General features: G+C 40.6%; 1 protein-coding gene across 7 annotated transcripts in view; it reads right to left on the minus strand.

Moving 5' to 3' along the window:
- Window positions 1-65: 65 nt before the first annotated feature.
- The window catches only part of nid2a (nidogen 2a (osteonidogen)), a 67,493-nt gene continuing 55,352 nt past the window's right edge, over window positions 66-12,206 (minus strand). For all 7 annotated transcript variants that reach the window (XM_039606695.1, XM_039606693.1, XM_039606690.1 and 4 more), the window contains 9 exons: window positions 11,416-11,545; window positions 11,212-11,312; window positions 10,934-11,106; window positions 9,964-10,093; window positions 9,684-9,855; window positions 4,235-4,392; window positions 3,856-3,979; window positions 3,632-3,744; window positions 66-1,796 (listed from right to left, as the gene is read on the minus strand). In XM_039606695.1, coding sequence (XP_039462629.1) covers window positions 1,786-1,796; window positions 3,632-3,744; window positions 3,856-3,979; window positions 4,235-4,392; window positions 9,684-9,855; window positions 9,964-10,093; window positions 10,934-11,106; window positions 11,212-11,312; window positions 11,416-11,545 — 1,112 coding nt within the window. In that variant the 3' untranslated portion in view covers window positions 66-1,785. The remainder of the gene's footprint in view (window positions 1,797-3,631; window positions 3,745-3,855; window positions 3,980-4,234; window positions 4,393-9,683; window positions 9,856-9,963; window positions 10,094-10,933; window positions 11,107-11,211; window positions 11,313-11,415; window positions 11,546-12,206) is intronic.

The following is a 12,206-nucleotide window of genomic DNA, read 5'->3' on the forward strand; positions in this document are numbered from 1 at the left end:
TTCTTTTTTTTTTTTTTTTTTTTCCACAATAAAGCAAAAGAAAAGACAAACGTTCAGAAAGCGTCTGAAGTACCCAGTCACATTTTATTTTATAAATATCACACCTTATAAAAAAAATTAGAAGAAGAAAAAGTATTTGCTAAAAAAATGTCATTTGTGTGAAATACAATTAGTAGTGCAGATATGTATAGTAGGGCTAATTGGATGGGGGGGGCTGGAGAAACATACTCCGATTACAGTAATCTGATTACAAAAACTGGTAGGCATACAACAGTATCCGTGACAAGGGTTACAAGTATCATGATTCCTTGGCAGGTATCAATACATTTGGGGGGGAAAAAGATGTATAGCTGTGTGCTATATATGCTCCTAGCGTGGCTACCTGTCAAGAAAGAGTAGCTAAACTTTCTTTAAACTAATAGATGCTCTTACATTTTACTTTTGCTGATATAAAAGAATCAAGTCATCTTTAATCTTTAGTGTTAGGTGCTGTATTTTATCCCTGCTTCCACTCGTTCAGTGATGGTAAACCAGTCTTCTCCTGACTGTGGCTTTATCTTTAAGCATAGACTGTATATAAAAGAAGAACGTAGCCACTATGACTTTACCCACTGAGTGAAATGCCAAGGTGTATGATAGCATGGTGTAAATCCAACTGAGAAACTAGGACTTTGCACGCTGCGAGTTTAACGTCTCAGAGCTCTTATTCTCTTAACTGTTATTTCTAACAGACTGTTTACAAGACAGTCCAGAATGAAAGGGGCTCAGTGGAGCAGTAGCCAGACAATGTCTCTTAATAACAGTCACCAACAAACAACTTCTGAAGTCTACCTAAAGTCTAACATCAATCAAGCATTTTCTGATGTAAATCTTTAACAGGCATTAGCATTAGCATAATGCTAGCATTTTATGGGCGAAACTAGCTTCAGTGTAACAAAGACTAAAAGACATAAGTGTTGTTTTATTGCAATTTGGACACATAATCAAACCACGTAAAGTGCTGCGACACGTAGTGCGCAAAAGTCGCCAACGTCCGCTGACTCAGTAACCACCGAGTTTCAAATCCTCTGTCATTAACATCAACACAAAAAGCTGTGTGCTAGGAATTTCATGGCATGGGCTTCCATGGTCGAGCAACTTCTTTAGGTGTAATGTGTGGCAAGGACTTTTTTCCATATATCGTATATCCAGTTTTTCTTAGTCTGTGTATTTAGCTCACGGATGTGAGTGCAGTGTTATTCCCAAAAAGCCAGACTGCACCTTTAATATGCAGTTGTTCTTGTTGTTAACCAGAGACCACTATGAGTGCAACTGTAACTTCTCAACTTAATGGCCAATGTTATTTGTTGATATATAAAAAAACAACAGCTTGATGTTAGGTTTCCCAAAAGGAAAAGCTTCAAATTATTCTTCTTTGGCTTTAAAGTACAAGGAAGCCCCCAAAAACTACAACCATGCATTTTAACATCTGATTTCATTGTTCTGCACCTTTATTCAACAGAAAAACAAAAATCTCAAGCAATACAAAAATACAGTAGAAAAAAACTAAAACTGAGGTATAAAACAAATTTACAAATCATTTACTTTGGGTTACATTACGGTGAGATACTGGGGTTGGAGTGGGTGTAAATTTGCTCTGATTGCTGATCTGGCTGTCGGAAGCCATCTTTGCTCCCTGCTGAGTGTCCTTTTTCCAGAGGGACACCAGAGGGCCTGGACCTGCCCTATGTCCATGAATCGCCTCAGAACTTTAGCACCAAAGCGCACTGCGGGTGCAGGCCGTCGTTAGTGGCTCCCTGTGACACACACACACACAAAGATAAAAGCTCATCACTTTGAAACATCATCCCATAGTGGAAGTACTTTAAGGATCTAAGTTAAAATGAGAGGTTAAAGGTCTCCTTTTCTGCGTGAATCCAAATGTGACAGGATGACAACTTGGGCGCTGCAGTGCTCTAATGACAGAACAAACAGCCGTGCACTTTGTAAATGGAAGCGACTGAGAATTATCTCTGTAAAGAATGTGTGTATATTTATGTATTGCACAATAAGACCTTTTAAGCCTCTCGCAAGCTCCTCCCAAACCTTTAGGATGTGTGTTTTAGAGCTGTCATCATGGCAACAATTGCACCACACATCGTCATCTTTAAAGCTAGCGACTGTAATCTAGTCTGAGTGTTGAAGGATGTGACTTTTACAGCAACACACACCAGTGATAGTGATCCTTCCGACTGTTTTCAAAGGCAGATGCATTGTGATGAGATTATGTACTCTGCAGATGTGTGTAGCTTTAACGGCGACATTTGCCAAGGTGCTACTTTTGGGATTATCCTGTGTACTTTGTACTTTAACGTGAGGCTTTGAAAGGACTTGAAGCCATCTGCAGACATCAACACATCAAACATGACACGTGCAAAACACAGGTAGAGGGTCGCACACAGCTGTGTAATCTTTGTTCTTTGGTCTCTCACACACGCAGGTCACAAGTAGAGGGTCGCAGACAGCTGTGCAATCTTTGTTCCTGTCTATTTCATGGGTGTATGTGAAGTCACCCCTCAGACACATATATCTGCAGAGTGGTGGGTGTTAGCCAGCTGTGTGATGAGTGCAGAGTGATCAAACATGAGCTGTGATTACTTCCAACAACAAAGACTGCCCAAAGAAACCAGTTTGATTGACCTTTATCGGTAACATGGATTAATAAAAAAAAATAAAAACGTAAAGCTCTGCTATCACTTCCAACATAAATGATGACAGGAAACTAAACAGTAGTGATGTTTGTAGGGTCACTGAAGTTGGACTAGCTGGTATATAATGATGTGCTATGTGACTGCTAGCGACACAGCTGTGTTAGCATAACATAAACACTGTGAAGCTGGAGGATTAACGCTAACTTTTTTCCACTCAAAAGTTAACGTGACGGTTCCTGATGCTTAGGGACAAATGCAGTTGCATGGCAGGATGCTGTAAACGGACCAAACTTCAGTCAGGAGAACAACTGAGATAATCAAGGTCAGTCATTAATTTACTGCTGCATGGGCTGGGCTGTAGTTACATCGTAAGGTTTTAAGTACAGTGGCTGCATGTCCTGGTTAGAGAGAACAATAATGGGTGATAACAATTCTTAAGGATAGCAACAGATGGCAGAAAGATACCCTACTCAGAAATGTTTCTGATGAACTGAGAGAAATGTAAATCTCAGACAAGTAACACCATTCATTTCAGAGGAACTGTAATCAGTGGATATGCAGCCTGCACAACATGTTGCTGAAGGCATCTAGTTTCATTTCATTCATACTGTCAAATGTCATGTTATTCAAAGGATGTGTGAGATTATATGAAAGTGCAGTGCAGGAAAAGCAAAGTTGGTACACAAACCAATGAGTTCACTGTCTGCAACACCTTTAAGTTAGAGTGTGTGCATAATACATTTAGTTTTCCTTCAGTTTAGCCCTGTGACAGACTGGCAGCCTATCCAGGGTATATCCTGCCTTTCACCCAATGACAGCTGGGATGGGCTCCAGCTCCGCCCCCTGCCGTAACCCTTAACTGGATAAGTGGTTAAGAAAATGGATGGGTGGATGTTCCTTCAAACTTGAAAGACTGACTCTGATTACACAATATATCTCACCTGGTAGGCAGTGGGTCGTTGCTACGGTGATGCCATACAAATGAGAGCGCTGCTCAGGCAAGTACTCATCAGTGAACAGACTTCTGTCTTTATTCACTGCAATCACGCCATCCCTGTGAGTAACAGGTTAGAGAGGAATGATATCAGCAATATACACATATCAACTTATTGAACTGCGACCACCACTGAGATCTGAGTAGAGGGAGATGAATGAAGAAGACTACCTCCGCCAGTCAGTGTAATAGAAGTGGTTCCTGTAGTAGACCATGCTGAATGGGTAGTTGAGGTTGGTGTGGATTACTCTTCGACCTGAACCATCTGAAGATATACACTCTAAACGCTTTGTACCTGACCGACACAGGAAGACAGCATGGCTCATTACAAGATCAAGAAAATATAGATTAGGTAAATTCTAGAGTATTAACTTTTAATTGAAGAGTTTTCAACTATCTCAATAAGCAAGATATGACAGTATATAATCTGAGAGGCAGCTGTACACTGTTTACAGATGTCATAAATTATGTTGGTACTTTAAAACCCTGGGACAATAAATAAAGGACCAACTGTCATGAATGCAGTATTAGCATTAGAGCCCATGTTTACCTGCATCAGCCCAGCAGATCTGTTCAGAAGCAGAGTCATATGTTAGAGCATTTGGCAAACCAATCCCATCAGACACTATTACCCGGCGGTTTTGACCATCCACTGATGAGCTCTCGATCTTAGGGGCCTCTCTGTTCCAGTCTGTCCAATACAGAGTACTGCAGGGAGACACAGGAGGGGGAAACTTATTACTCTTACTCTGATTGTTCCTTTACTCTTCTCCATAAAGACAACATTTGATAACCTGCCCCGAAACCACCTCAGAATATATCAATAAAGATGTGATTTGACGACCGTTAGAATAGTGTCCAGGTTTTTCCAATAGGCAGCTGCATATACAGAAACCACCCTCACTAATTTCCAGTGTTGGGACTAACGCGTTATTAAGTAACGCGTTACAGTAACTACGTTATTATTGTGGTAACGAGCACGGTAACTAGTTATTATGCCAAAACCAGGAACGCGTTACTCGTTACTGGGATTTAGATAGGCTCGTTACTCGTTACTTCGTGTGGTGGATATCGCGGAGCTTCCACAGATTCAATAACATTAGCAAGTGGTGGAAGCCAGCAGGTGGATGAAGGAAAAGGAGGCAAGAGGAGAGACCCGAGCGTCGCCGTCCGAGTGTCAGGTGAACTGAACTTCAGGTAAGAAGTTATGACCTGCAGTCTATCGGAGTCAGATATAAACCAAGTTTAGGTGGAGTTTATTTTCGGTATGCTGACATTTTCGTATCTGCGTAGCTAGCTAGCATGACGGAGTTTCTATACAGCTGGGTGGGTGCTATGTTACTGATGTTGAACTTTATTTTGTTCATACGGTTAATTATTAGAGTTGCCAAGCGTCCCCTAAAAACAGAATCGTCTCGTTTTCAGTGAAAATATTTCGCGTTTCGTACTGAGGTGAAAAGGAACACAGTTTGTCCCGGACTTCAGCTACAATGAAAAGACACAAAGCTGAAGCTGCACAGCTGCCTCTTCTTCTCTCATTCTCTCCTGTTTCTACTTCAATCACGAAACTGATCAGTGATCAGCTGATCGGCTTTTCTCTCTTGTTTATTTATCGCCCACTTTGCGCCAGAAAGAGGAAACCAGCGGATGTCGCGTTAATTCAATTCAATTCAATTCAATTTTATTTATATAGCGCCAAATCACAACAAAAGTTGCCTCAAGGCGCTTTATATTGTACAGTAGATAGCACAATAATAAATACAGAGAAAAACCCAACAATCATATGACCCCTATGAGGAAGCACTTTGGCGACAATGGGAAGGAAAAACTCCTTTAACAGGAAGAAACCTCCGGCAGAACCAGGCTCAGGGAAGGGCGGCCATCTGCTGCGACCGGTTGGGGTGAAAGAAGAAAAACAGGATAAAGACATGCTGTGGAAGAGAGACAGAGATTAATAACAGATATGATTCGATGCAGAGAGGTCTATTAGCACATAGTGAGTGAGAAAGGTGACTGGAAGGAAAAACTCAATGCATCATGGGAGTCCCCGGCAGCTCTCGTCTATTGCAGCATAACTAAGGGAGGATTCAGGGTCACCTGGTCCAGCCCTAACTATATGCTTTAGCAAAAGGAAAGTTTTAAGCCTAATCTTGAAAGTAGAGATAGTGTCTGTCTCCCGAATCCAAACTGGAAGCTGGTTCCACAGAAGAGGGGCCTGAAAACTGAAGGCTTAACGTTAAACGTTGCGTTAAACAACAACAGCAGCACGTTTAAAGCTTGATCAGCTGTTGTTAGAATTTATTTAATATTAATTTCTAGTATCAGCTGATGTTTGCTGGAGCCACAGCTGTAAAGCTGCTGGTCATGATATCGGTTTGGTTATCTGGTGAGAGGGAAACATGCAGATGAAACCAGGAGATGTCCTTACTGAATCATCAGAGCTGAACAGGTGATGTAGAAACAGGTTTACCTTTTAGGTGACATGGATGAGTTGAAGGAAGTTATGAGCTGTTTCTGAGAGACAAATAACACCAGGATCCTTTTCTACATAGCTGACAGCTGGTAACTGTGCAGGGACGGGTCTAGCAAAGTTTTGCCAGGGGCCAGGTAGGGCATTAACAGGAAAGGGGGCACAAGGAAATACTTTTCTTTATTATTCTCATTTAAAATATCTCGCTTTTAAAAAATAATTATCTGAGTCTTACAACAAACAATTGATAGATTGATACATATATACCATCAGAACAGTGTACATCACTGTCACAACAGTGTTTATTTTCATTCAAAGGCTTTATGATTTTTCCTATAATGGTGGGCCGGTCTCTAGTCAAAATGCCCATCTGCAGTCTGGTGTTACCTACATCTTCCTATTCAGAAGGCAGAATTTCCGAGTTCTGAGTACAATCAAAAGCACCACGACTGCAGTTTTTGTGTTGGATGTAAAAAGCAGGCTAGAATCATGGCGGCGGTCAACGACGGTCCAGGCATGGGATTTCTCTCGTGGAAATGTGCACATTATTTTTTCCTTTCTATTGGTAGGTGGCACAGTGCACTTGTGGCAAGTAAGCAAGCTAGAAGACTGGCAGTCTGGCTGGGTATCCAGTTACGGAAGCAACACATTAACAAGAGAATTCTGAGTAAAACCAAAGTTACTTTCCCTAGTAACTAGTTACTTTGAAAGTAACGAGTAACTTGAAGTAACTGAGTTACTTTTTTAGAGAAGTAACTAGTAATGTAACTAAGTTACTAATTTAAAGTAACTTACCCAACACTGCTAATTTCTGATGCAAACCCAATCATTTCATTCTTAAGTAGGTATGAAATATGACGGAAACTGCTCAGTTGGGAAAAGAAATTCAAGCATTTCTCCTAGTGGGCTTTCAGGTACTAAAAGAGTTAAAGGGGACCTACTTGTGGGAGTCAAGCAAAGCTACTCTAGAGTCCAAAATTAAAAATATGGAGCTGGACATGAGCAGAATGAACCCCCTTCCATCTGGATTGTTGACTACAGTCATTTTGCATTGACTTGTTTCAGTGCCGGACACTTATATGTGGTTAAATCATACACACACACACACACACACACACACGACTAAAGGGACCAGTGGTCTCCTGATAATGAGGTCAAGGTCAGGCTAGTCTTTTTAGTTTTTAGTCAAGCTTTATCTGTGTACATAGAGATGTGTGAGGCAGTGGACCACACTGCCTCACACATGCAGACATATTTTTCAGTGTTTTCATATTTCCTGTTTAATGAAGATTTAAATAATATTTTAAACAGTGCACTGTATGTGGGCTGCTTATGTGCTGGCAGTCCTCTGGGAACTACAGGTAATACACACCACATGAACATTCAGCTTATACACACACACACACTATGTACTTATGAATTTGGTGAAGGTGCAGGGCAGCAGATGTCTGACACGTTCACACATGTGTACATGCTTTTATAAAGCCTTTGCGTGTCATTTTGGTGTGTCTGCTTCGCTGAGTGTCGTGGTTAGGGTTAGGGATGAGAATATTCAGCGACCCTCCCCAATTCGGTCTATTCACCTGATATTGGTTAGGGTTTACCGCACGTGTTCATGTAAAGTGAACACGTGCAGCCTCAGAAATCACAGAGGACATGCTTAATCAAAAGTACATAAGTGTGCCCGTATGGAACAGTAATTACCTTTCAAACCTGAGTTTTTGTCAGAACACACACACCCCATATATTTACCCTTAAGTCAGAAACTAAGCTGTAAAATCAATAATGTCAAGCAAACATTTCAGGTTTTATGACCAGGGTTATTGCTGCTGTGTTTAATCATTTGTAACAACCACATTAACCAACACACACACACACAAACATGCACGCGCATAACTGTTGATTATGTGATTAGTTGCTGTGATGAAGAGCAGATGTTATTCCTGGCGAGTTGGCCAATCAAGGCCTCTTGCTTTCATCCTATGAGCGTGTGTGTCCAGGATTAATGGCATCAGTAAAGTCAGGACAGTCTTCTTGGCTCAGTGCGACACCCACAGAGACAGCACTAAAAATCATTTGTGATAGAATTAGCAAACACTTGTTACTAAAGACAGACTCCACCTGAAAATCCCCATTCCTATATTTTTTCTGAGTGCCAGTCTCATAATGATGAAGTCATGTTTTGGTCACAGTCTAAATCTTAGAATCCAGACTCAACAACCCCCTTTACTGCCAAATAGCTTTAAAAACAGAGTTTGCACTGTACTAATGAATTAGGTACAGGCCTCATTGAGTCATAGCCTGTTAAAGAACTAGTGTTTAATTTTCATTCTCGTAGTAACAGACTGAAAACCATCTGTGCTCTCCTCTTCCATAAAATCTCTGTGGATACAGTGAAGGCTATCTCAGCAGAGCACCTCCAGGTTGTTGCAAGACAGCGTGTGGGCTCTTGTTTGTTTCTTGTTGCATGTCTGCAAATCCAGATTATGTTAACATACTTTTCTTCATTTCTAAGTGGAGCTTTGTGCCTTTCTGTATTTTTTTCCATATACATATGTTGTGACGTTGTTGATACTTCAGACTGCTCTAAACACTCAGCCAAAGCTATCCCTATTTGTATGAGAGAACTGAGTTGTAACCCTGCAAACATTCCAATGTTCAGTTTTATCCTATCTAGTCTGAAAAATACTTTCAAAATGAAAGCTGTGCAGACATTGAGAAGATAAGTTAAGTTAAGTTTGCCATCAACTCGCTGTACTTCTTGCACATCGCCTGGATGCCTCCGTTTGACTTTTCAACAATGGTATTCTGTGTTCAAGACAGACATCATATTATTCCTTCGTACAATTCTTCTAATTCTTCAAACTATAACAAAATAATAAGCAAAATATTCTTGATGGTGACATCGAAAAGCCCTAACCTTTTTCGTCATAATACTGCAGCCAGTTTCAACCCAACAGATTAGATTGCATACGCATATCTCTTACCCAAGCTATGGCTAGCAATGTGTATCAATAAACATTTAGTGGATGTTTTTTTTAAAAATATATCTTATTCATTTTAACACTGGTTAAAAACAATTGGCTGCTTTGATTAGCAGGTGTGCTGACAGCAGATGTAGCTAGTAACTGTTTGCTAGGTCTCTTCTCTACTAATGGAATTATCTTGAGTTATTAGCTAATGCCGATAACTCAAGATTCAGTCATGTCATCCAAATGTGATTACGTCAGGGTCTAAAAAAACAACATAAGTGTAGTCAAATTGCTAATGTTGAAGCTTTCGTATGGGGAATCCAGAACCCCACGGAAGATGTCACTGTGGTTTCATCTGTTTAAATCTGCTCTTTGTGCGAGGCAGTGGGCTTTAGGGAAGGAGAGCAGCAGTTAAAGAAAGAGACAAGTTGCTTCAGACAGTGCATCACATTGATGTCAACAGCAACAAGGACAGTTTTTTTCAAATAACACTACGGATCTGGAAATTGGCATTTTGAAATTAGTGAAAGCAAAGAAAGATGAACAAATGATTTTACCCGGTGGAGGAAACCACTATGATGGCACGGGGGTTGACCAAGTCTGTGTCAAACAGGGTCCTCCTCCCACTGCCGTCCAAGTTGGCTCTTTCAATCACATCAGGAGTAGAGTCCACCCAGAACATCAGCCGGCGTTTGACATCCACTGCCAAACCTTCTGGACTGACGAGATCTGCACAAGCGAGAAGAACAGAGATCCGGACATCATAGAGGAGATATTGAAATCATTTAACACAACAATCATTACAGGAACAAGCACCACACAACTGTGAAAGCTTACTTGTGTTAATGAGAACCTCAGGCTCAGCACCAGACACCGTTGAAGCTCTGTTGATTGATCTCGCAGACAAATCTGTCCAGTAGACTTGGTTTTCTTTGCAGTCATAGGCTATACCAACAACTATGGAACCCTGGAGACACACACATAAATACAAGCTTCACAAATGTTGACTTACATCAGTTCACACAACTGTACCTCAAAGATGAAAACTCACCTCCAACATTTTGGCCATGGTGTGAACCAACAACAAAACTCAAAGTTAGTTATAGATACTATGAACTATGTGCTCTTCTTCTATTGTGGTCTCTCTTTCCCATCACCAAATTGGTCGAGACAGATAGCTGCCTCTCCCTAAGCCTGATTCTGCCAGAGGTCTCTTCCTGTTATAAAAGGAAGTTCTTCCTCCCCACTGTCACCAAGTGCTTGCTTATTGGGGACTGCCTATTCACTGGGGTTCTTTATCTAATATTTTAGGTAGTTTTGCTTAAAGTATAAAGTGCCCTGAGATGACAGTTTAACAGAAACTTAACAGAATTATGTCGTTGCAGTCACTTGGTGTATGGTGAAAGGTGCTCTAAAGTTTACCAGTTCAATGATCCAGCTTTTTAAGTGGATAAAAGCATCTGCATTCAGATACAAATAAACTAAAACACCATATTTATATATCTGCCAGATTTAATACTTTCTACTCAAATATGTAATTCTTTATATTTATATACATAATATTAATTATACTAGTCAGATATTTTCTAAAATCTAGGTGCAGGGTATTCACAGTGACATACAATTTGTAATACATGATGTCAAGTCAGTTTTTACTTCTAATTCTGAGACACAATTCTGCTTAAGACATAATGCTGACAGATTTTTTCTTTCTTTCTTTTAAATAGCAAACAAATTTACTACAAAAATGAACAAAGATTTAAAAAATCATTTTATAAAGTATGTGATCTACTCATTAATTTCTTACATGGAGAGCCAATAGGGTTTTGGACCGACTTTCGTCTAGTCTGGTCCCGTTGAGAGGCAGCGCTCCTATTTTCTGTCCCTGAGCATACAGCAGTGTGATGTCAGTGTTTGTGGGAGGGGTGACATCTGGACGGGATGTTGGACGCACGGTAGGCGGTGCCACTGACGAGATGCCTGGGACGCGATTGGATGGATAAAAATGTTTGAGTCATAATTAGTGAAAGACAAAACTTATATAATACAGTACAATGACATGTATCTTTGATGATTATTGCTTACATGCAGGTTTGACAGCATCATCTGATTTGGTTCCGGGAACCATGTGTCCATTCTGGTCCACACACCAACAGTAGTTGGTCTCCCCGTAACACTGGACTGGACTGGGAGGGTGCAGGCAAACGGAAAAATCAGAACACCTTTAAACAGCAATGCAATTTTTTTTTCTTGAGAACTTCCTCTTATGACTGCATATCTGCTGCTAACCTGAACTCTCCATCTGGCTCACACTGAGGTACATACTGCTGTGGGCCAGGTTTTCCACCATAGTGTTCAATCAAACTGGCTCTCCATCGCTCACACATGCTCTCAGGGCGTTCTGTTGGAGTCACTGCAACTAAGGGGAAGCCAAAAAACCCAAAACAACCCATCAGTACTTCCATTCATAAAGCTAAAGATAAATTACAAGTCAGATGATATTCTTCTGCAGTTCATCATTATTTATTCAATTACACTCTCAGGATGTTCCCTACTTTGCTGAGTTTATACTACAGTGTTAGTTGGAGGCTAATGGTGAGGGGATGCCTTGTGTTTAAAGAGGCACACATATACACTCATCGTACTTTTGTCAGAAATGTTTGCCGCGTTAAAATCCCTCTAATGACTCACTTTATTGGAGAGCATTAAAACTAAACCTCAGAGCATTTCTGGCTTCTACTTGTGTTTACACTGGCCTCGCTCTCTCTGTGTCAATTTTGAATGTGAGACTTTGCTGTTTGTAGACTGAGAAGGAGAGGAGGACATTTGAAAGGGACCAGTTTTCTATTGTGAGACAAAGACGAATCAAACAATTAAATGCAGTTAGCTTTTCCAGAAGTGTGTATTATCGTGGCAGTTAGCCTGCTCCTATTCAGTCTTCTGGATCACTTGGTTTTGCTTCTATTTAATGTTGAGACTACCCACTAAATATAGCGGTTTGGAAAAGAGCAACAACGCTAGATTGCTAACAAACAGACAGACAACCAAACAAATGGAACTGATTACATACATCCTCTCTT

This window comes from Oreochromis aureus, linkage group 23 (assembly GCF_013358895.1).
Source record: "Oreochromis aureus strain Israel breed Guangdong linkage group 23, ZZ_aureus, whole genome shotgun sequence".
NCBI lineage: Eukaryota > Metazoa > Chordata > Actinopteri > Cichliformes > Cichlidae > Oreochromis > Oreochromis aureus.